This window comes from Salarias fasciatus, chromosome 4 (assembly GCF_902148845.1).
Source record: "Salarias fasciatus chromosome 4, fSalaFa1.1, whole genome shotgun sequence".
NCBI classification, from domain to species: domain Eukaryota; kingdom Metazoa; phylum Chordata; class Actinopteri; order Blenniiformes; family Blenniidae; genus Salarias; species Salarias fasciatus.
The window spans coordinates 10,949,673-10,974,241 of record NC_043748.1 but is presented as its reverse complement, the minus strand read 5'-3'; the positions used below and the strand labels follow the sequence as shown (position 1 = coordinate 10,974,241).

Below are 24,569 nucleotides of genomic sequence, written 5' to 3'. Positions count from 1 at the left end.
GTTCCATTATTTTTGCTAAAGTGACACGTTAAAAGCAATTGTTAGCGCTACAAACCATGTTGGATACTCATCACTGGCTTGAGTTATGGCGTCTTCAAAATCCAGGAACAGTGAACCCTGAAGAGGAAGTCTTTTATTTCTTTCTTCTTTTTTTGTAACTTTCCAGTGCTCCTGTGATGTCTCCTTGTCTTCTGTTTTTTTTTTTTTTTGGGGGGGGGGGTGTCTTCCACAGCTCCGATGCCACCAGCTGGGTTGTGATTTGCTTTCCTGGAGGTGCTGTCACCACAGGACATTTTCCGCTAATAACACGCCGCCCTGCTCGTGTCAAAGTGACGCGCAGTTTGACAAATCTCAGAATCTCGGGAGGTGACAGGAAACAAACTTCCCCAGCCCTCATTTCATATTCTCAATCCCTGTTTGCTGGTGTAGCATTCTAAGCAGAGATGAGACGCTCGGCTAATGTCAGATGTTGCTGCGCCAGAAATCAAGATTTTTGGCTCAGGCCTCAAGAAAGATGGATGGAGAACAGCATTGTGGGTTGTCTGAAACTGATGGGGATGTGAGTCGATTTGACTTCCTGTGCGAGGACGGCTCCATGGATGGGCTGTTAAAAGAACAAGAAGTGACACACCAGCAGCAGATGTTTAAAAAAAAAAAAAAGAAGTTGTTTTTTTTTCCCCCCTCACATTGGGCATCACTTAAGTTGAACACTGTATCTGCCACAGTGAAAATATTAGACATGTAATGTTACTTTTTTTTTTTTTTTACACAAATCTGTGGTGAGAGTTGTAAAATAAAATATGCTTGTGGGATTTCCAAAGCTCATTTTATGGCACATGCTGGAAGTTCCTCGGTTTGTTTCATGTGCGTTTGAACCTTGACACTGCGATCAGACAGTACATTAACAACACATAAGCCAGATAATAATAATAATACCATCGTCCTCATAACGACATGCTTGCTGTGAATCTTCAGTCCATCACAGATTTTTTTTTTCTTTTTTTTCCCTGTAGTGAGAAAGTTGGCAGGAACAGAAACCAGCTCATGCCAGTCACACACTGTGAGGAAGAGTAACACTCAGTCATCCCCTTGATGTGGCGGGACACTAATAAATCGCATTCCAGACACTTGGCTGGTGTTTGGGAACCAATGAAGGCTCGCAGCAGCTGAGCTAGAGGAGCTAAAAACACTCAGACAGGGACGAGCTGTCCTCACCCCACCTGAGTCCTTCTGACATTAAAATAGCTTTTCTACATTCACTTGTGTCCACAGAGCAAGTTGTGTGACACTGTTGATTTTGTTAGGTTTGTCCTTCCCTTTTCATTCGACGTTTCTCCCATGTTGCACGATGCGATATCTTAAGTGAAAGCGTTAGAATTAAGCACGTGGGTTCAGGGCCCGGTGTGTAGTGGGCGTCCTGCCAATTCAAGGGATTAACTCACAATTCCCAGCCTTGTGCGCCCGCGCGTTGATGTTCCCTCCAAAGAATGATCTATTTCTTGGCCTTCTTTTTCAAAAAAAAAAAAATACTGAAATGTGAAAGGAAGCCTTCAGTCGGTTGTGTATCCAAGATGATGAAATATGCTGCGGCTGAAGCATGTTTGCCCGCAGCCAGTTGTGTGTTGTTGTGTTTGCTGATCAATGCCCCCCAGAGGACGCAGTCGTTTTGTGGACTGTTTTTGGGGGATCCATCGCCTGCAGTGCCCTCTGACACGCCCAGATCTTCACGCCGCGGCCTTTCTGGCTTTACTCTTCCAGACTTGTACTTCATAGATATGAGCCCATGGAGTTTTTTAAGCTATATTTAACATCGTAAAGAGAAACTATATGAGTCATTCAGTGACTACGAGTCACGCTAAAGAAGAAATCAAAGCCTTTTCTTCTGTTTTAAGCCGCCTTTTCCCCACATTACTGGGATACGATTTTAGAACTCGGCCATTCTTGTGTACTCGCTACACAATAAATCTGTCTTATCTTCAAAGACAATATTTTTTAAGAATATAAAGATTCATTGTATTACAAGGCAAAACAATTTTACGTATTTATATCTTGCGCTATTCTTCCCAGCGTTCTGAAATTTGTGTCTGTGAGGTTTTTTAATTGTCAAACATCAAATAAGAGTTTGACTTCAAAAAAACTAGGGCCAGCATTAGAAATTAATTTGAAGCCTTGTTTTTGCAAACATCAGAATTTGTTTGTTCTATGCAAGACACGTCATTCACATTTCTCCTCATCAGCTCCTCCTCAAACCTCATTTTATGGGTATTATTCTCCTGAATAATTATGCCGTTTTCTAAAGGACGGTACACACCATCTGGACTTCAAACAGCATGGCAGAGAGCGGGAATCTTGTGAGGTCTTTCTTCTGGGCTGCGATGGACTAAATAATGATGCTGTCAATTTTTCAAAGCGTTTCAATCCCAAGAACGTGATTAAAATGAGTCAAACGAAGAGGGTGATGACAGACGACGTCAAAGCTAAAGAGAACACGGCGGACGGACGGACGGACCGGGGCGCGCGCTGATTGTCCCAGCGCGCGTGTGTGCGCTGTCACTTAACAAAATGATTGGTCCCTGCCTATCGCCGAGCGAATTTTGTCTCGTTGCACAGCGATTACAGAAGTGAACGAGCATCCCGCCGAGCCAGGGTGTCACCGTGTTTGTCGTTCTTTAAATTATTTCATCACATCCTGCCATGTGCGCCTGAGTGTTGATGTTACAACTCAGCTGGTGTGGGGGGGGGATGTTCCCCTCTGCTTGCCGTGGAACTATTGATCATGGCTGAAATCATCAGTAAATGCTGATGCTCTGTGATGTGTTGAGTGTTACGACATGCTCCCTTTCAAACCATGAGTCCATTTAGTATGTGCATACATCACCTCTTGGATTTCAGCCAGATGCATTTTTATCTGCCTGACAACACCGAGTCGTTCATTATGACACTTTTACTCACATTTGCGTTCATTCCTGAAGCTCACCTTAACCCATTATATTTACAATAAATACAACACTAATATGTTATTTTTCCCTGAATCGAGACACGATCTAATGCATTTATTCCTATTAGTTCACTTTGAAAGTTAAGATCAATATATTGTACATATTAGATTATAATATCTAATCCAACCCTTCATGTATAGATAATACGCTTGATCAGAATGAAAATACCTTATTTAGATATATCTATTTGGAGATTTTGATTCAGTAAGGTCAGTTTAGGAAGACATTTCATTCCAGATGAGAGGAGTGGTTTTATTGCCAATCCTTATTCCAAACAAAGACTATAGATGTACTCATCCTGATCTTGTCTCCCTAGTTGGAGTTAAATTATCATTACTGTTCACGTCTACTGCATAAAGTTCCTCGCATATTGTTTTGAAAGGATGGCAGCAGAAAAAAAACAGCAGTTTTTTTGGGCAGGTCAATCTCATCACTTTGTGTAAATAAGTTTGATGAATGAAGGAATGGCGTGAAATACAAAGACGTGTTCATTAGTGCTTTAAATCAGTTACTGATGTCAAAGACACCAACAGCATTCAGTTCTTGTTCCTCTCATGTTACATGAGTCTGGACAGACATGAGCGTAAACTACCACTGTCAATCAGCTGACACTTCAACTGTAATGGTCTCATTGCGTATTTATCATCCGCCATGAATTTACAAACAGTTTTGCTGTTTAGCATATCAGTGGAATATTTACAGCCGTCATCTCTCACAGATATACAGAACCGATCACCTGCTGTGCCTTGGATGTTTGAATGTTTAGTAAAATCGTGTGAATTAGCATGACAAGCGGACATCAGTCGGCTCACCGGTAATCCTCATTCATTGGAGGCTTGAACAGAATGAATATATCATGTCACCATACCATTGGATAATGGAATTTTATCACGTTATTTTTACTGGTGGCACTCTCTCTGGACCGAGCACATTTTCTTTGTATTGTATTGTATCTCTGTCGTCTTCTTAACCAACATTTAATTTGCCTTTCATCATCAAAACTCGTGCCCCCATCGATCAGTTATTAATCCCCCTTCCAGGAGAAACATGATCTTTTGGCGTCTCAGGTTTCTGAAGTGTCATCGCCAGTGCCTCTGTTCTGGAGGATTGTACTCTAACTTATTAAAATATTTTTTAGAAGACAGATCATCCACATTTGTTAAAGAGAGAATTATAGATTAAAGACTCTCGAGGGCTCAGATCTAATAGCTGCTTGCCCTTGAGAACACAGGAGAAGCAGTCAGACTGGTAATATTGAAAGACAAGGGAATTGGGCATTGAGAATCACATGTTTTTCTTTCTCTTTTTTTTTTTTTTTACTTTAGATTCTTTCAAATGTTCTGCTGTGTGTGTGTGTGTGTGTGTGTGTGTGTGTGTGTGTGTGTGTGTGTGTGTGTGTGTGTGACAAGAAGCCCATGTGTGACTGTCTGCGTGTGCGTGTGTGTACACAATTCAGTGGGTGCCAGTGTCGGAGGGATGCAGATAACACAGAGCCGCAGCATCTGCCTGTTTTTGTGACACTTCTTTGAAGTCTCTTTGATTTTCCCCACTGCACGCTAAAAAAGACTTCAGACACTCTCTGTCTGATTGCCTTAACGTGGCGTTGTCCTGGGATGCCCAGGCGTTTAAGGGAGAGGGAGGGGCCACGAGGCTGAGCCCACAGCGCCAAGCAAAGTAATAAAAAACTAAGTAAATCAAGGGGAATAATGAGGGTGTGCAATAGCCAGGGAATACACGCAATACAGGTAGGGGAGTGTGAAACACTGCAATGCATCTTCCAGCTACCTGTACTTAACTGCGATGCTTTTTGTACATAACTTTTTTGTTTACAGATCATATTACCTCTGCAAGCAAAAGCGTGCTGGTGTTTTCATGTATTGCATGTAATTTGGCTGCACCAAACTCAAATATATGGCAGCGTTCTGTTCAGAATTTGCAGTAAGAAAAGTCTCATTTTAGCATTAAAGCCTCCTCGCCATTTATTATCATTGTCCTAATAGTGTGATGCTGTTTTGACAGAACAGCAGTGCGTGCTTTTTCCTCCCTGACATCTCCCAAACTCACGAGCGGCGGCTTGGCTGTGCGTGTCAGACCGGAATATTTCTGCTTGTTCCAGGGGCCACGGGGTGGGACTAATTAGCATTCCTACTATGTAATGTTGACTCTCACTGGCAGAACTATTAAAGGCCTTTTTCTGGGCAGAGTCAAGGCTGAGGAGGAGAAGAGAGAGGTCAAGAAGAGGGGTCAGGCCATCGCGGCAGCCCCCACCCACACTCACACACTGCAAAACAGAAACATTTAAGTGTGTTTTGTAAAAACTGCTCTTCAGAGGATTTTCTATACGGGCCCCTCCTTCACACTCACTGTATTTAATTCTCCATATCATCCGAGATCTTTCCTCTAAAGCATTTATACCTATATGTTTACAGAAAGATGTTCTGAAATGTTCTCCTTTACCAAACCTGCCATTTTCTCTCAAAACACACATTTATTATGTGCTTCAAAGTGAAATGTTTGACATCATTTTAAGGGGGGGGGGGGGGGGGGGAAATGTGGTCCTAATTGTCATTTATCGAATTCCGCTCACTGAGCGTCTCTTTATCTCCGTCCAGACAATCTCAGGTTTGGAAAGCCAGCTGTCGAGGCTGCGTGAGGATCTCCAGCAGGCCCGGGCCCATCACAAGCAGCAGCTGGCCGACATGGCGGCGCTCCAGGAGGAGGAAAAGCAAAGAGCGGCCCTGGAAAAGGAAGCATCCCTGGAACGGCTCTGCGCCGACATGGAGAGAATTCACAGCAACCTCGAGAGAAGCCACCAGCAGGAGAAGAATGCTATTCACGAGAAGGTGAACATAGAGGAAGAGAGAAATGATAAAGAGGTTTTAGCGTACCGAGCAGCTCTTTGTTGACTTTGCAAATAAACACTGGAATCCCCTTTTTTTTAATCCAAAAATTACACATTAATTAATTCAGTGGTTTAAAGAAAGGAATTCATTCTAAAGCCGCTGCTTCAAATCGCAGTCCCCATATGCACTGCTCTACCACATTGTTGTCATATTAGAAATGTCTTAATACAATCAAATCTCATTTAGTTGTGAGAAAACTCAGTATTTTTCCTTCAAACGTAAAAAGCAGCAGTCTTGAGATATGGCTTTACTTCCTCAGCTGTCAGTGTTGTCAAAAAGCTGCACAAGCTTTAAGATTGGTTTGGATTCTTGGGCTTTCCAACCTCTTTTTTTGGCCATTGCCATTTTCCCTTCATTCTGTTTTGCTTTGTTTGGTGCTGTTGCATGCAGTGATGCAGAGACATGTATTGCTTTCACCTATTTCTATGAGTAGATGACAAAGAGTGCTTCTGACTTTGCTGGTTCAAATCTCATCACACTTTGGTGTGTGGTGGAAAAGAGCGTGAGGTGCTCAGCGTGCATCAAATCAAACGTATAGACAACAGGAGATGAATGGATGGTTTGTGCATTTATGTCATATGGATCGGGGGACACCTGCATGTCTGCACAAGCCATCAGCTGATGCTAGAATCTGCATGCATCTGCTCCCAGATCCGTGTCTGGTGTGAAGCTCACACGGCTTTAGCGTTATTGGAATAATTTGCCTTCAAACAAACATCAAAGAGAGCTCGCCACAATATTTCACGCTATTTCAACATTCACACACAAGGTTGAGTAAGGTAACAGTGCTGACACAATCAACACCACGTGTACTTTTTGTCTTTGAGGACTGATGCGTGTTTGGCGAGCCACCTGTCAGGGATGTATTGTTCTGAAACGTACACACTCTTTGGGAGACTGGGTCAAAGGGTCAGTCACACGTACGATCGTTATCCAGCCTCATTCGCCGTCTCGACAAACCAAGAAATGCTTCTATTATGTTCAAAGGTTCGGTATCTTTATTGGTCGCCGTCCTGCTTTCTTTCTGTGTCACATTCCCGCCTCTCGCCACCTTAGAAACTGGACCCACGGCGGGGAAATCGCCCGTAATCTTCTGCTGGTCCAGCAGGAAGCTGACCTAAGGTGGTGTTGATCAGAACCTAATCCCTCAGCAGGACCCATCAAAGAGAGCATTTTTCATTAGACACCATCCTCCGCCAGCTGCTCGGCATTAGCCCGAGAATGCAGGGACCTCCAGAGCACCCAGGCGGCCATTTTGGCTCCATATGGCACGCAGAACTGAGAGTTCTGAAGTGGGAGAGATCCGGGAGGAAAAAGTGTGCTTCTCATACCGTAATCCTCATTTGAAGAAAACACACTATTTACTATCGCTCGCCGCTTTTTAGGGCTGTTTTTGCAGTTGATGTTTCAGTTTTTTTTCACTCTCTTAAATACACTTTAATTTCTTTTTTTTCTTTCGTCTTTTTTGTACACAGCTTTAAAAAAAAAATGACCCACAGTTGTGGAGCAATCTGGAGTGGATTCAAAGCAGCGAGGCCGCGTGTTGAACCAAGACTGATAACACTATCAGCAATGTGCTAGTTTCACTTTTTATGAAAGAGATTAATGATTTCTTCATCCTTTTTTGTCAGCTGAAAGTGCATGCTTCTCAAAGAAAAGAAGAAAAAAAAAACCTCACCAAAGGTTGAACGTCTTACTTTCCCCTTCTTTTTTGTACTTTCTAATCTGTCTCCAAGTTTGACTTGGGAGTGGGCAGGGAAAACTTTCTCTGCTTCTTTGCGCCCAGTTTTTTTTTTTTTTTTTCGCTTGGGATTGAAGTCAGCCAGGCCTCAGATCCATATTGACTCGTTCGCCCTGTTTTGTAAGCTGAAAATTTCTCATTCTTTTGATGCAGACAGAAATGCTGTCCTCTGCAGTCCACCATGCTCTTGGAAGCAGAGCCTGGGCAGGCCAGCTTTTCCCCTTTCTTTTTTTTCTTTTTTTTTTTTTTTTTTTTTTGAACACATCTCCCAGATCCTGGAAAAAAGGCCAGAGAAATCCATTAAATCCATGAATGGATTCTCATCAAAGACGCACGCATTTAAGGCAGAGACAGAGGAGAGAGGAGGATACAGGGGGATGGGTGGATGTTTTGGGCGATGTTTTGGGAGTAGACAGTCGGAGCTTTTGAATGGAATAATGAGAAACAGAAAATCAGAGGAGATAAGATGAGGCGTTAAGATAGTTCCATACATTTGATCTGCACCAAGCAGAAAAAGAGAGATGGAAGAAGTGATGGAAGCAGGCCGAGGGAAAGGTGTGTGGGGGTTTGTTAGTGTTCTTTCTCTTGAAGTTTATCTTTGTTAGTGTGTGTGTGTGTGTGTGTGTGTGTGTCGGTGGTGTTGGTGGTGTTGGTGTGTGAGAGTAAATTCATACAACCCAAGACCTCTCAATCTCCATTCTGCACTAAGGGGCCTGTGAAGCCGCCTCTGTGCCTGATAAAGACGCCTCATCTCCGGACTGCAGCGAGCACGCATCCTGCCTCTCACCCACACCGCCTCCATATCTGACTTTCTTATTCTACGCCACACTTCCACCCTTCATCTCCCTCTGCCTGTCTGTCTCTCTCCCTCTCTCTGCCACATCCTCACCCCTGCCTTCAAGTCATGGCAAAGCTCAGAGCATTAGGGCATTCTTTAAAGACTTGACTTTAACCAGAAATGTGGGCTAGGCAGTGTTGAAACTGCTTTTTTTTTTTTTTTTTTTTTTTTTTTTTTACTACGTGGAGACAGTTTTGTCAGCCCGCTGGCATGTAAACACAGGTGAAATTGCCAATAAGTGCCTAATAGGCAGTGAATTTATGAACTTCAAGATCGATTAGTTGGGTAAGGAGGGGGTCGTCATGTTGCACCTTCACACACGCTCACTCCTCGCTTGTCAATTCTAGACATCTGAGATAAAGCGAGACAAAAGCTCCGGAGAACTCGGGTTTGATAAGGCGTGAGTAACGTCTGGATCCTTCAATCCATATTCACTCATAGTCTGGCTGCTCGAGCGCTTTGATGTGTTACAGAAGATTAGATGTACAAATTCAGCCTGATATGTTTGTGTCGAGCCAGGTATTTCTGTGGGAGTGTGCTTGAGCAAGCACATGCTGAACACACAGCTGCATACTTCATGTACTGTAAACACAGACTGTATTTTGTCGGGGTGATTTCATTGATTTTTCGCATTTTAATATTTAGTGTTATGTCATCTTGCATGTACTGTACATAAAAAAAAAAACTGCATATTCACAAAAATAGCAACAGTGACAGAAGATGTTGAAAGCTCACACTTTCTGATATTTCCTCAGGCAAGTAGTGGGAAAGGAATGTGTGTGCATTTGTAGTACCTCTGAGTGTGTGTACGTGCATGCCTACACATACTTCAGATCAAAGGGCTCGAGCATTTCATCAAAAAATAACCGAGTGTGACAAAATCACCTGCAGGCATACGTCAGCCAATGAGAAGGCAGCTTTTTGGCAGGCAGGAGCCAATCGCTGCGCCCCGTGTCGCAGTACCAGTGTCCCCCTGGCCATGCCCCATTTGACTTTCTTGACATGAAAGGCACGACACAGTTCACTCTTCCCATGACACACTCACACACACTCTCATACACACACACACAGGTTCAGAGCTGCAGAGCTGAGGAATGAAGGCCTCCACACTGCAATTAGTCTCTTTTGTTCCGCAGGTATTTCTGTGTGTGTGTGTGTGTGTGTGTGTGTGTGTGTGTGTGTGTGTGTGTGTGTGTGTGTGTGTGTGTGTGTGTGTGTGTGTGTGTGTGTGTGTGTGTGTGTGTGTGTGTGTGTGTGTGTGTGTGTGTGTGTGTGCTTTCAAAAACTTCAGAGGTTCTCCTCTAAATACGTGAGCTTGCCTTGTGTGATAATATATCCCGACTGGCACTGGAGCTTCTCTTTTTTTTTTTTTTCTTTTTTTTTTTTGCATTTTCACTCATTATGACATGGCACCATAAATGTTATAGGGCTTTCAGATGACATAACCGTTTGACAGCAAGTGACCCTTTCTCTTCCGATCTGATCTATAAGCACCGAATTCAGCATGAAGAATGCAAGGCTGACAGTGGAAGTGTAGCATCTCACTATAGTCGCGATCCCTGACTGTGTTCTGCAGCTCGTTGCCTTCTCGGTTTAGTGTGTTGAAATGTGGAGATCCAGCTGTGCGGTGGAACTGCGAGAGGCAGGAGCATTTACTGGAAGAGGAAGCTGCAACAGGTGCAGGACTAGTTAACAGCCACTATAGTTCAGCAGTTAGTTTTCGACCTGCCTGGGTATGCATTGTCTGTAGGAATATTTCTTGTTTTTACTCGCATTCAATTTTTTTTTTTTTCACAAACTTTCGTCCGGAAAACTGCAGCAGATATTAGGCGATTCAGTTCGGGAGCAGACTTCAAAACCTCATTTAGCTTGTGTGGTCCGTGGAAGTCATCTGTTTGGAGCTGTTGTTTGTTTTGCTGTGTACAAAGCCGAGCACGCAGTCTTTTTAAGTTGCTGGTGATGCATCTGTTCTCACCCATTTCCCATGTGTGGACACACGTGTCCCTGACCATCCTCGAATGTGGTCTCAGTGATTGGATCTTAATGTGTTTGCAGTCCCTTCCATATTTAGAGCTGTGCACTCCTGACCAGACCACCCAAGACAGGTGAAGCGCAAAAAAAAAATCCTCAAGCTTTATGCATTTTCAAAGGACCCACGGCTTCATTTCAAGCTTTGTTTGCTATGTATCCTTTTATACTCTTGATTTCTGTGCTTTTTCAGTATTTTTCTAAAATGGTGGAGCTTCTCGGTTGTCATTGATTCAAGGTGTGTGTCTCGAAGCAGTGATCACACGAACAAAGCTGTGCTGTGTCTTAAAAACAGCTCTTCACTGACAATGCGAGAAATACAGTTGTGTTTAAAAAAAAAATAGCTTGAATATGATGGGAGACCGTCTTTTACTTGTGAGTTACCAAACTACGAGGAAATACACAGGAATGCACATTGTGATTTGAAAGTGTTGCTTGTTGCTTCGGAGAAAACTGCCTCTTGAATTCCCAGCCACAGATGGCTGAATATGACAGTCAGGATGAAGGGACTTGAAAGAGGCCGATCCGGTAGTCGATACAGTTTCTCCTAGTTCTGCTCACACCCTCTCTGATCCAGCTTACTGTTCTCTCTCTCAGCCAGGAGATGGTGGTACGAGGTTGTTGCCATTGTTGCTGTCATCCCTACGCCTTGTTCTCCTCCGCTGCCTGCCGTCATTGCCGACTTATTAGTTTGGTCTTCTGCCATTTGGAGATACACCAAATCATATTATTTACTCGGTCATGGATTAGGTGAGGAGGAGAAAAACACTGGCTCTGGGATGATCAAAGGGGGCCCACGTTTACCTCACACTGACAGACAAAAGGACAGGGGGGGGCGGGGCGAGGGATCTGGCTTCAGGAGGGAGAAAAAGATCAAGTTCAGGATGTTTCCATCAAGGCGTCTGAATCTGGATTTGTGTGCTGATGTTATATGTTTACATCGGGGCAATAGAGGTTGTGTTTGTGTGTTGAAACCGATGTGTGTTTCCATGCGCGCACGCATGCCCAGACCTATGTGAGCTCCTCGTTTCCTCAGTGCACCATCGGGCCCGGCGGCAGAGAGAGAGCGAGCGAGCGAGTGAGTCACCCAGCAGATGAAAGAGTCAAAGTAAAGGCTCCATCGTCCCAAAAAAACATCACACAGCTCCCTTGCTCACTTTTTGAAGTCATCCAAGAGGAGGGAGGGAAGCGACACACTTTCTCAATCGCATTAAAACATGGCGTCAGGCAGCTCCCATCTTGTTGCACGCTATAGATTATACTTTGGTTTGAAGTGGAGTTTTAAGTGGGACACTGTGATACCGGCCTGTGTTTTTGGGTTAACTCCTTCATTTGAGTCAAAAATCGTCCTGCGTCTCAACATTGGGAAATCTCACTGAATGAATGAAGCAGGAATGAGGAAGACTCGTGAGGCGCAATTATGAAACTTTAAGTTTATTTAAATGACTTTCCTCCTTATGCAGAACTATTTCTTTCGTAACAGTCACATTAAGTCAAGGTCACCCCCACTGAAATATTCACAGAAATATGAAGTTGATGTTCGTCTCTCTACGAGAAGAGATTCCCTGATTCAGCAGACACATTCATTAATCACCCCAAACCTCAAACAACTGCTGTCTTTTGAGGTGGATGTTAAGCCCATCCTCACTGATGTTGATGAATGTAATTGGTTTTCTGATATCAAGAACTGTCTGGTAGAGTGTACAATCACCCAGCATTCGATGCGTCGCGTGTATTTGCGCATTTGATGTCTGTTTATCTGCGCACGGCAGCCCTCGTGCACCCGCGATGCATTATTTCTCGTGCGGCGTGTGATGCAGCACTGACAGTGAGCAGCACGGATGAAGAGAATCACTACTGACAGGCAGTGATGGCAAACTGTGAAATGGAAATAAAGCCTCTTGTCATTACAGCAGCAACTCTCTCTTGCGCGCACAGATACGCAGGCGAGCGCAGCAAGACAGCAATGATTACAGACAAACGAGCAAATAACATCTCCCAGCTCTCCCTCGCTGGCAGATTGAACTCAAATTGTTATGAGAGACATGCGTGGTGAACAGAGAATCATTTTGAATGCTTACAAATACTGCTGCCACTAAAACTGAAGGCTTTGTGGAGCAATGCAGAAAAGCTCCGCTTTGAAATCAGATTTTTTTTTTTTTGGTTGTTGTTGTTGTTGTTGTTTTTCAAGAAATGATTCTCATAAATCAGCTCCCCAGTGTGCCGCCGTGCAGGATGTTCTGCGCTGGGTGAAACTACCAACAATCATTAAAAGAGTGTGTTTTATGACTCATCATTGCCGTAAAACGTCCCTGTTGTTAACCCCATCACCTGTCGCCTGGCAGTCGCAGCTCGGCTTCTCTTGTGTGTGTGTGTGTGTGTGTGTGTGTGTGTGTGTGTGTGTGTGTGTGTGTGTGTGTGTGTGTGTGGAGTGACTTCACCTTTGCGTCAGCAAGTCTCGCGCAAACTTCTGCATCTTTTGTCAGAGTTCAGCTTCAGGCTGATGCTCAAAACCGTAATTGCGTTTTTAGCAACGTGAGATGATTGGAAACATACTCTCGAGAAATGCCATATGGAAGTGATATCCTGTCCAGGACCGAACAGATTCTCAAAATACTTCTTTTTGTTTCTACTACTGGAAGGCAAGACGTGTGCGATCAAATGTTCGGCCTTCGCGCTTCCTGATTGTTCATCATCTGTATTTGAATAAGTGTAACGTTTGTGCAAATCTTTAGCCGCACGAGATAAAGTTGTCACCCTGCTTTGTGCCACTCCCATCATTCCTTTTTTTAGCGTGTCTATGTGTGTGTGTGTGTGTGTGTGTGTGTGTGTGTGTGTGTGTGTGTGTGTGTGTGTGTGTGTGTGTGTGTGTGTGTGTGTGTGTGTGTGTGTGTGTGTGTGTGTGTGTGTGTTTGGCCTGGTTCCCACTGCAGATTATTAATTAAGTTCTGGTAAGCAGTGCATGCCTTGCCTTCAGATCTACTTCCACTCTCTTTAGCACACACACACACACACGTAAGTATCCACACACACACACACACACACGCGCGCGCTCGCGCAAACACACACACTTCAAAGCAGCTGCACTCCACACCGCTAGGATTAAGAGGCGATTGAAGAGCCTGATACAGCCTCAAAGTGCCTTCAGCACAAAAATGCCTTTGGCAGGGCACAGGTAGTGTCTTTGAAAGTTCTTACACACTCACACAGACGCACACATATGGCCGAGCTTTTAATTTAACTCCGTTTTTCCTTTTTTGTGTTTGTCACAGTCCAGTCGGGCTGTTTTTTTCCCCTCGCATGTACAATCCATATCTTCATCTACTTCCAGGCATTTTTAATGTGCGTTTAGATGGTCGAGCTGTATAATGTATGATGTTGTATAATGCTTCCTGCTGAATTCCCCCGAGTGCCCATAGGTAAAAAGGAATAGGCAAGTAGCGAGCTCTTTACGTTTTTATGAAACATCTGAGCCTGTTTGAATGTCAATCTCGCCATATGTTTCCATGAATACATTCACATATGAACTCGCAGCCACATACAGCAAACGACGCAACTCCGTATTAATTAAAGTCCAATTGCAAAGGTATTGATATTTGTTGAGAACATTTTAACTACTGAGCCGCTTCGTGTCTTTGTTTTCAGTTTTTTGAAGAGATGCCAACAAAGACAATGACAACGAATCGAGTGGGAAGAATTTCACTGCAGGAAATCAAAAGTCGATGGTGTCACTCGACAAAGATGGAGCCCTGAAACACTAAAAAGAGACACGAAATGTTTCGTCTATGAAGAACATAGAGGGTGAGGGGCTCCATTCACACCCTTCGCCTCAGACCTTCATTCTCTCGCCTTTTCTACACCCATCTTTGTCTCCGGCTCTCATCGGCCGCCCGTAAGGCCCCCCCCACAGTATCCCTGGCGATGTTTCCGCGGTGACAGGCGTGTCCGCTCGGAGCGGGTCGGCGTTTTGTTTGTCAGGAAGTGTTTGGATGGGGTGCGGAGTCCAAACGCGGCTCAGGTGTTGACGGCTGTTGGGGCCGTGTTTGCTCACGAGTTGTCCGTCTGCCAGCGGCTGTCAGGAGGCGTGCGTGCACGTGTGCGCGCGTGCGTTTACTAGACTTTTAAAAAAATTTCTGTTACTCGGATGTCAGGTGTTCTGACGCTGTGCAGCCCCAATCGCCTGAGACTTGCGCGGTATGCTAATTGGCGATTATAAATCGCGCACATTAACATATACACATTCAAACAGTTAATTGGCGATTATAAATCGCCAATTAACCGTTCAAATGTGTATATGTTAATGCGCGAGCGTGCGACCGTGTGATTTGTCGTTCTGTGTGGCCCTTTGATGCACTGTAGCAACCCCCCGCCGCTCATTATCAGCTCGGATCGGTTCCAGCCCCCGAACGACCCCGAGTGAGGTGAAGCTGCTGTAACGGACGGATTGATTCAGCTTATTCACAAAGTAAAACCGAATGAGTGCCGTAAATGGGTGCAGAACTGTGCTGTACGCAGTCGATTGAAGCAGTCGCATCTAAATACACTTTAAAACCCAAGAGTATGAAACATACATTCTTGAAAGGACTCGCCGGGCTTTTTAAACGCTGACCTGTATCCCCCATTAATTTGGGGCTTAGTGGCTCCGCGGCGCTCGCACGGACCCCCGTCACCACGCTCGCAGACAGCCATTGACATCCCCCGTGGAATTCCGGCACTTCACACCTAATTATCTCACTCCACTGTTCAGCCTCTCATTGAAACGATGGCATCACAACACAGCGAGCTGAAAGGAGACGGATCTTGTATTATAGACACTCACGGTCTTTGCTTCCAGCTGGCGAGCTTCCCATAGAGAAACAACAGAAAACAAAGAGACGAGCAGCGCTCAATAAACTTCTAACAACAATTTCCATTCACTCCTATTCTGTTTCCACCCTGTTGAGTCTCCCAGCTTCTCTCGGTCGTCTAGCTTTTTTTTTTTCTTCTTCTTTTTTTTTTCCACCCTATAGCTAATTGGCAGCAACATTTTAATTCCCCCCATGCCCCCTTTCCTTGTTAAGTGATGAAATGTTGGCAGGGGATCAAAGGGGAGTGGTGCCCACTGCGCACTATGCCCGTCGCTACCTGCTGGCACACATGAGCGTCGGGGACTGGCGTGGTGCCAGGAGGCCACAGGCCCGCGCCGCCGGGACGCACTGCCAACAGGCAGAGGTCACCGCAAGTGTGTCTGTGCGTGTGAACGCCAGCAGTTAGAGGGTGAGGGCTCTCCGCGCACTTCCTCACTGAAGATTGAATTTCGCTTCTCGGTGTCTTTGTGTCTCTCTCTCTCTCTCTTCCTCTCTCTCTCTCTCTCCACCTGTCTGCGTATCTCCTCCTCACGCTGCCGCCTCCCCTCTCGTTGCAGACCAACAGCAGGCTGAAGCAGATTGAGAAGGAGTACAGTCAGAAGCTTGCCAAGTCGGCGCAGGTAATCACTTTTCTCCTCTGCCCCCTTTTTCACCGTGTTGATGCAGATGCACTGATGGGAAAGGTGATTAAGCACGTATCGCAACACAATCGCTCCTAGAGATGCAACACAAACCTGCGTCCCTTTACCACATGCACACAATTTTTGTGCAAGCTCTCTTTCACCTTCCTCAATGCCTCTTCTATCTCTCTCTGTGTAGAGGTGACTTCTTGATGCACTTTGTAGTTTGAACTGACTTTTCTGGAGTCGAGATCCTTTATTGGGATTCAACCTGACAATCCGATAGGGAGAGTAAATTCTTGCGGTGAAGATTTATATATGCGGTGAAACACAAGTACAGATTGTGTCTGTAGTTTGCCTGCATTTGGCTGAACTCGGCTGAACATTTCAAGAGGACAGAAAGTATTTCCTGCCGCCTCACAATCCAAATAATTATTGGCCTGTTGGCTGCCTTCTTGCTCTCCTCGCAGTCGAGTGTCATATTTCTGACAGGCTACAGTCAGCTCTTATCACTCTTCATATCAAATTCTTCTGCACTGCAGCAGATTTAAAGTTCAGTGTGAAAAGCAGACCTTTGGATGTTCCAGCAGCGTGCCATGCATTAACCAGTTCTCCTTTTTTGCAGTGGAAAATGTTTTATTAGCTTCACCAAACGTCTTCGCTTCTCTAGAGGAGTTTCTTCAACTTTATCCGTGTTGTTTGAGTTCCCCTCTGCCTCCTCCATGTGATCTTGCTGTACCCCCCCCCCCCATAGTCCTGCAGTGCAGTTCAGCTCTTTCACAGTAGCTACAAAACCTAAACAAACCACTAAGCCTCTGCACACACATGAGCCTTTCAAAATCAGAAATACAAACTGACCTTCAAAGTTCAGTTTCAGTCCCTTGCTTCTTCTCTCTTATAATTGTCCTCCGTCTGGTTTTCTCCTTTCCTCCGGCTGGCCTGAGAAATGGATATAAATGCTTCTTAGCTCCTTGTCCTCTTCCTTCTTTCCACCCCGTCTCGGATTCATCTGGTCACACTTCTAATCAAACACCACATGTTTAACATTATTTCTCGCCCCTCCGTTTAAAGGTAATTCTTTTCTTCAAACAGAAATCTAACTTCTTTTGACACACCACGCCATTCAGAGGAACATCTTAGGAAGGTCAAGCGGCTCTCACCTCACCGGTTTAAAGACCCCAAACATCCTAAATACTGTTTATATTACAAGAGAAAAGTGTTTTCTTCTCGATTATGTAGCAGGTTAAAATATAACAATCATTCGACCATAATTGCGCCCAGTTACCCAAAGAGGAGATTCAAAGAGGGGGTTTTGTTGTTTTCCTTTCTTTATTCTCCTCCTCAAATCCCCCCGTTTTGGGTTGGCTGCAAAGGCTCAGAGTTGAAAGCGGGGTTGACAAGCCGATGTTGTGAGAAAACGGTAGCTTATTAAGTTACACAATGCCCGACTTCAAAAGCAGTCGGATGCTGCGCGAAAAAGTTCAGCCATATTTGGCCGCCTCGGCGGTGCGGCGCGGCACCGCAGACGGGCAACAAGTGATTAATCCCCTTGTTTTGGGGACACGGCGTTGGCACGGTTGTGACCAACAGCACTCACCGACATTAAAGAAACGCTGAATTCAACACCTTCGCTCGGGGTTGTGTTGAAGGTACGGGCTTGACGCAAACATTTTAATATGCGTGATTAATGCAGCCTATTTGTCATGGGCTCGGGCGGGCTTTGTTTTAAAAGGTAAAGGTGGAACCCAGAGGTTTTTGTTGCCTCCCCCTTGGGGCAGCTCAGTCAAATGTAAACAAGAGGCCTTTGAACCTCAAAGGCTAACCCCAGTTGTTAACCCCTTGGTGTCTGACAGGGGGCATCGCTCTTGAGCTCCGCTGCATGGCTAATAGCCCAATTAAAAACATACCACGCCATGCATTATCCTGAGGGGACTGGAGACGCTCCGCAGAAGGGTATACGTTTACGTTCGCGCACACACGAATCCCCGTCTTGCACAATACCCCCTTGTTTTTTTGTCTCCGTTTCGCTCCCGACACACACACACACACATTCACCCAGACTCTCCTAATTAGTGTCTCTCCTATCCGATCCCGTGTGTTAAGCGTCTAGCTGTGAGTGGTCCTCCTGGGTGACCTGTGAACTGAACAGGGCTGCGCTCTCTTCCCCCACTTAATGATCAAGTTGCAGTGGGTGGTAGTCGTGCTGCTGGTGGGAGATCATTACTTTATCCCCGACCGTCCACCATGGGAGGAGGTAGAAGGTGGAGTAAATTAGCCATGGGAGTGGGAGCACATTAGAGGTTGAAGTTCATATGCAAATCTGATCTATTTTGTGCTCTTCACGTATGACTCTCTATGCACGTGCTAACCAAACAGGATTTGTAAGATGATTTATTATTTCTGTTGAACATTTGTTTCAAAAAAGACACAAAAGCAGGAATTGTGTGTCTCCGTTCACTTTTTATGCTCAAGATCAATATCTGGACTGATCATTGTGAGAGCTGAATGTGGTAATGATAATATTCACCTTTGTCAATCAGTGTAAATTTAAAAAAAACAGAAAAAACTGTTCAAATGTACACTGCATGGCGAACATCAGATATGTATGATTGAAAACACAGTGTAGCGTTTATTCACTGAAGAGGTGTAAATTATAAATCAGGATTATTTCTCATTGGGATTTCATTCTAAGCAGACTGAAGTCATTTTTAAAGTTGTTTAGCAGTTGACAACAATTTGTTAAAATTCCAAAAGACATCCTCTCAAAGCTTACGGTGATTTCAGTCACAGCACTTGATTTTACTGCCACTTTAAATAAATCAATCAATAATCAATCGATAATTTATTATGATTTTGTTTTTACCATAAAATCTTGCTCACAAAGCACAGGTAAGCTGTAACACAACAAATTTCACATTCTGCTGTGCAGCCGAGGTGACGTCAGTCTTCTTCAGCACAGGAGATCATCCACATCGTCACATGAGCCACCGTAATGTAGCAAATCCTGCCGTCAGTAAATATTTGAATAGAAATCGGGACAATCGGGATCTATCTTATCAAAACATTGCAGTGGGTGCTGTTTGTTGTTTCTAGGTGTGTATGTGTGAACTTGTAGCTCAGATGCTTCTTTAAAATATTGCAAAATCAATTTTCACAACTGTGCGGTTGAGGTTTTATGAAGGGGCTTTACAGACACCCACAACAGTCAGTGATTACTGTGGAGCGTCTGTATTGTTTGTGGCTGTGTAGGTTTTTTTTCTCCAGGTACTGCGGGTTTTTTCCCCCCCCCCGAATAGTTCAAAGAACACCACCCGGGTTAATTGGCCACTCTCAATTGCCCCGAGGCGTGGATGATGTCTGTCTCTCTGTGTCAGCCCCGTGATTGACTGATGACCCGTCTGGTAAACCTGCCTCTCCGCTCTCTGGGAGCCGGGATCGGCTCCAGCGGCGCTCAGGACACGTCGGCATGGTGGACAAATATCCGGCGAATCATTTCCACGCAGCATCTTGAAGGTCAGAGGAAGAACTGATTCACGAGCGGTCCCGTCGGCGTGTGGCGCTCGCAACGCCAAAAAACAAAAGGAGCCGCGCCAGACTCTGTTGACTCAATATCATCCTGCGGTCTTCATTAGTCACCTCTCCATTAACAAACAGGTGAATAAACACCGGGCGCGCTCGCCCCCACCCTCTTTTTTATTTCACCTCAGGTTCATGAAGAGGCGAGTCTGCCTTCAGCCCGAAACACACCGCAGCCAGCAGGCTGGGAAAATAGACAAGTCTCACCAGACCAATTATAGACTTAAAAAGGCCTGGCTGACTATCAGACGGAGAGAAAAGGTGCCGTGTTGTGTGTGTGTGTGTGTGTGTATATATACAGAAATAACAAGACAGACAGCTGAGTTCACCGGTTTAGAGTGCCGCCGCTGCCGCCGCCGCCCGGGGGCCCGAGGACCCGCAGATGCAGGGAATCCATATTGCAAAATAATCATTATAAGCAGAAATGATGTTCCCATAATAACGTGCCATTTGTTGCTTTCATGTGGCCGCCCCGCGGACAAAATAAGCCTAATCTCCCTCTCACCCCTCACTGCCTCCTTCTGTCTGTGGTCGAGCCACGCCACTTCAGCTCCCTCACTCCCACACAATGTGCAGATTCCAAAAAGGGCCAGTCCTCCAGAGTTTTTACACGGTAAACAATTATCTGTATAGCCCTGAGCTAACTGCTACACTCCCCCCTCACAGACACACACCTCTTCTTCTGCCCCCCCTCCCTCCCTCCCTCTCTCTTTTACTCTCTCTCTCTCTCTCTCTCTCTCTCTCTCTCTCTCTCTCTCTCTCTCTCTCTCTCTCTCTCTCTCATCTTCCCTCAGCCTTTCTCTGACAGTGGCTTAAATAGAATGTTAATTTTGACTGGAGGTTTTCAAAGCCCAGGCACTTCCTTTTCATCTTGGTGTGCACCGCAAGTTCACCAACACAAAGTCATTCTGCTCTTCAAAAAGGAAGTTGTTTTTTCCTTCCTGTCTGTCTTTTTCTTCTTCTTTCTTTTTTTTTTTTTTAAACTCGCTCTTCTTTTTCTCTCGTCTGTGTCTCCTGTCTCGTCTCAAAAAAGACATGAGACATGAGACTCTGGGAAAAAGCAGCGTTTCAAGGTGATTGTTAGCCTCATCCGAATCCATGACAAATGTAAAACGCGTTCCCATCTGATGCAGAGTTTGTTTTTGTTTTGGTTTTTTTTTGTCTTGTGCGAGACCAGCAAAATGAAACAAAATCAGAACAACATTTTGTTTTGTGAACATATTTTGCATTTTGCTTCCAGCAGAAGGATTTCTGTCTTTGATTGCTGTTCTGTGCCTTTTCTTTCAAACACGAGCGCAGACGACACGTATACCGCAGGTTTATATACAGCAGGTCGACCATATGTGACTACTTCAAGTTCGGCTTTTACTCCTGCAAGGTAAAACTAGTCAATGTGTTCAAACTGACCATCAAACAACATGAATTTTGTCCTTCTTTAACAGCTAATTGCGGAATTACAAACCGCTGCATGCGATTCAAAGGAGGAAGTGGTTCGTCTGAAGCAAGCAATGGAGAAGCACCTTGAGGACGCCACTGTCCGCTGGGAGGAGGAGCGGAGGACACTGACTCAGCATGCTGATCGGACCAACAAGGTCAGTGCAGGCCAAAGTCAAAACCCCCCTCTTTTTCACAGATGCTAACTGCATCCAGCATCAGGATGTCCAACAACCTTTCCTCAATGACACACATCCTTTAATTCAGTTAGATTTCATTCGATTGCATACTGATGGTGCCTTAGGTTTTTTTTTTTTTTTTTTTTTCTTAAGAATTTTACAGCTAAGGATCTTGGCCGGGAACCCACAGTGGAATTCAGACTTCCAGTCTGAAGACTGCTTTTCTAACTTCTAAACCTCCATTGCCCCTCACATATGCCAAAAGTTGAGAAGAGAAGGCTCCAACAGTCCGATTATTGATGCTGATGTATGGTGTTGTGCATGCCGTGTTCAATAAACGTCTCTTCAGGAAGGACTTTAAATGCTCCGTACATCAGCAAAGCAGACATAATTCTGATCTATAAGGACATTACCATGATGCATCTTTCATCATTTCCAGTAGTCTTGGAAACATGGTGCCCTATTCTGTCAGTTCGGTGTTCTGTCCAGGTAGAAAAGTTGGTGTGAAAGCAGCTGCATCAAACCACCAAGGCTCGTCTTCATTTTGATCCACGCTCAGATCGGTGCAGCATGAAAGCACCCTTAGGCCTGAGCAACTTTTCAAACGGAAACGGCAACTTTTGTTGCATTTTAGTGTCTGTTTATACAACAGCATGGCTCAGTCACTGTAAGACAGTTCTGTATGCGCACAAGAACTGTAGACTGGCAGTGCTTTCAGCTGCTCACTCTTGAAATTAACATTGTTGCTTAAATTCGTTATACTACACCGCCATCAAAATCAGATCTGGAGACTTTTTTTTTTCTTTTCATGAAGCTCCAATTCAGTGGACCAAAACACTGAAGATAAAACGTTCCAGTATTGTTCTCTGCGTTCACACAAGTGTTTGTCTTCCATAAACACAGCGCCCACTAGTGGTATGCCATGCAACCACATCGTTTTGAGTGTTTCTTCCATTTCTTTGTGTACAGCAATTGATTTGGAAACAGAAATGCGAAAAAGATTCAGTTTTTAATCAATCTGTGTCATGTAAACAGGGCCTAAGTTTTCTAACTCAAAACCACAGACAGGTAAATAGGTGAGGTCTATGAATGACGCTGACTCATGCTTAACAAATACACCATCCTGTGGGTCAGTACGCCTGGCTTTACAAGCATAGTTTCATTTAAACCTTATGTATGAAGAGAGTTAACATTTATTTTATTTCATTTTGTAGTTTATAAGCCTCCTTCACTACTCCATTACTTTTTGACCGACTGCAACGCAATGCACACAAAAAGGTCCGATATTAAACACTCATCAACCTGCAGTTCAGTTCTGTGACAGTTGTCTTATCAAAATGAAGCTTTTTGTAATGAGGGATTCAAGAAGAAAGAGGATCCACTTTCCAGCATTTACGCCACTTACTGGTCAGTCTCCTGTGGGCCGATCATTTTATCAATCTGTTTCTCTTTTCTCTGAGTGCTGGCCGTCCTTTCCACTTCCTGTCCTGTGGCAGCGGACTCTGCACACAGAGACAATCCTTTAGACCCAGAGAAAGGGGGGAGTTGTGTCAGTAAACTCCATCCTCTAAAAGAGCCTTGTCTGGTTTTGACTTTTATAGAGTCGACACGGGTCGCTTTTCTTTTGTTAAGGCCCAGTCGCAGTTTGTGTGCATGTGCTCTGTCATTTTTATGGTTAGTTGCAAACTCCGTAGTGTCTTTAAGTGGCTTGTGTGCTCTATGTCTGGCTGAAGCTTATAAATCTGTCTGCTTCGCCCCACTTCTCCAGTCAGGGCCTCTCTTTATCACTGCTGTCATTCGCTTTTACAGGTAAAGTTTATATTCAGGCTCCGTTTTTTTCACATTTGATTTTTTACTAAACTTGGCCCAATCCATAGTCCTGCAGGGGATGGGCTCCAAGGAAGAGTGAAGGCAAAAAGATCTGAAATATTCAAGATACTCGTCAATGTGTTAGGAAAAATGTGGAACATGTGAAGCTCCACTGTCTTGCCATTTTTAAATGATGTTTGTTTTATTTGGCTCTTTTTCTGGTAATCATCGGAGCTCATTCAGATTTCTTCAACCCAACAGGAACACGGTCGCAGTAGCAGTAGGCGTGGCTCCCTAAATAAAGAGTTGTTGTGTCTGGGACCGCGACATGTATCCAAACACAACCTTGTCTGTTTTGCGGCTGCAGCTGCCTCTGGTCTGCGAGTCTCCCCCCAGATCTGCGGCTCGGTCCAGGCCGTGGGAGCCTCGCTCCCCTCTCGCCTTCCTCCTCACATGTCGGGTTTGTTGAGAAGTGGCGAACTCAGTCCCACTGCGAGACATCTTGTTTTCATACATAAATGATTGACAGTAAAGGCTGATGATAGTTTATTCAGTCCAGATCCATCGCTGAAGCTCGGGATGATGTAACTTCACCTTGAGAATACAAAGCTTAGAAATTCTCTTCACACTCATTCTTAAAATGACATATTCTGCTTTTAACAGGATGTTCACATCGGTATGAGTAAAGCCGCAGGAACGTGTTTTTAATGGGACCGACATAAAAATGTTAGGCTCGGGAGAACTCACTTATCACCCAGTTCTCATCTGAAGCTGTATAGTTAATGCACTTCTTTTTTATGTTAGGATTTGAGAAACTAGCTTTGCATTCAGTCTGAGCTCACTGTCAAACTGTGTAAGAAAAGAACTACAACAGTGTCGAATCCTGTGATCATTTTCACTAAAACAGTATTTACTTGGCTTTTAATCAAATATGCAGCATCAGCGTGCTTCATTGCTTGATTGTTGCTTTAAAAGAGGCAGAGCTTCTACAGCTGGCTGCACTTGTAGCATGATCAATAGCTCTGTTGCTTGTAATCCTGGTGTACCATGACACAGCGCGCGCGCACACACACTTTTCCCCTCTTGTAGCTGGCGTTACAAGGCACGGGCCTTGGCATCTGTGTTGGAAACAGACAACAGCTTTCTGTTTCCATTATCTGTCTCCTCATTATTATGATCCCCCCCCCTGTAATAACCACCCGCTAATGAGACACCAATTAATGGTTGAATCGCTTATTAGAGGCCAGACATGAGGGGGGAGTCGAGAGTCGGTGGGCGAGTGGACGGTAAGACTGGTCAAACAGCAAATAAGGCGTGAAAGGAAGGAAGAAGTGAAGCAAGAATTTGATGTAAACTTGAAAGACGCGGGAGAGGGAACGGGGGCGAGGAGGGGAACAATGGAGGGGGAAAAAAAAGGGGTGTGAGCGGCAACAAAAGGATGGCGGAATTGCGGGGATTGAGACGAGAGAGGGAGAGGAAGAAAGAGCGAAATGGCGCAGAGCTGTCAGCGGGCCATCGGAGGGAGTGTGTCGCCCGCTGACATTGTTTCCATGCTGCTCACTTCAAAGGGCCGGGATTATGAAGCGAGCGAGGGG

General features: G+C 44.8%; 1 protein-coding gene across 2 annotated transcripts in view; it reads left to right on the top strand.

Moving 5' to 3' along the window:
- Positions 1–24,569, top strand: part of cep112 (centrosomal protein 112) — an 87,653-nt gene that overhangs the window by 46,133 nt on the left and 16,951 nt on the right. For both annotated transcript variants that reach the window (XM_030088799.1, XM_030088800.1), the window contains exons 21-23: positions 5,612–5,842; positions 15,914–15,976; positions 20,995–21,144. In XM_030088799.1, the coding sequence (XP_029944659.1) occupies positions 5,612–5,842; positions 15,914–15,976; positions 20,995–21,144 (444 nt within the window). The remainder of the gene's footprint in view (positions 1–5,611; positions 5,843–15,913; positions 15,977–20,994; positions 21,145–24,569) is intronic.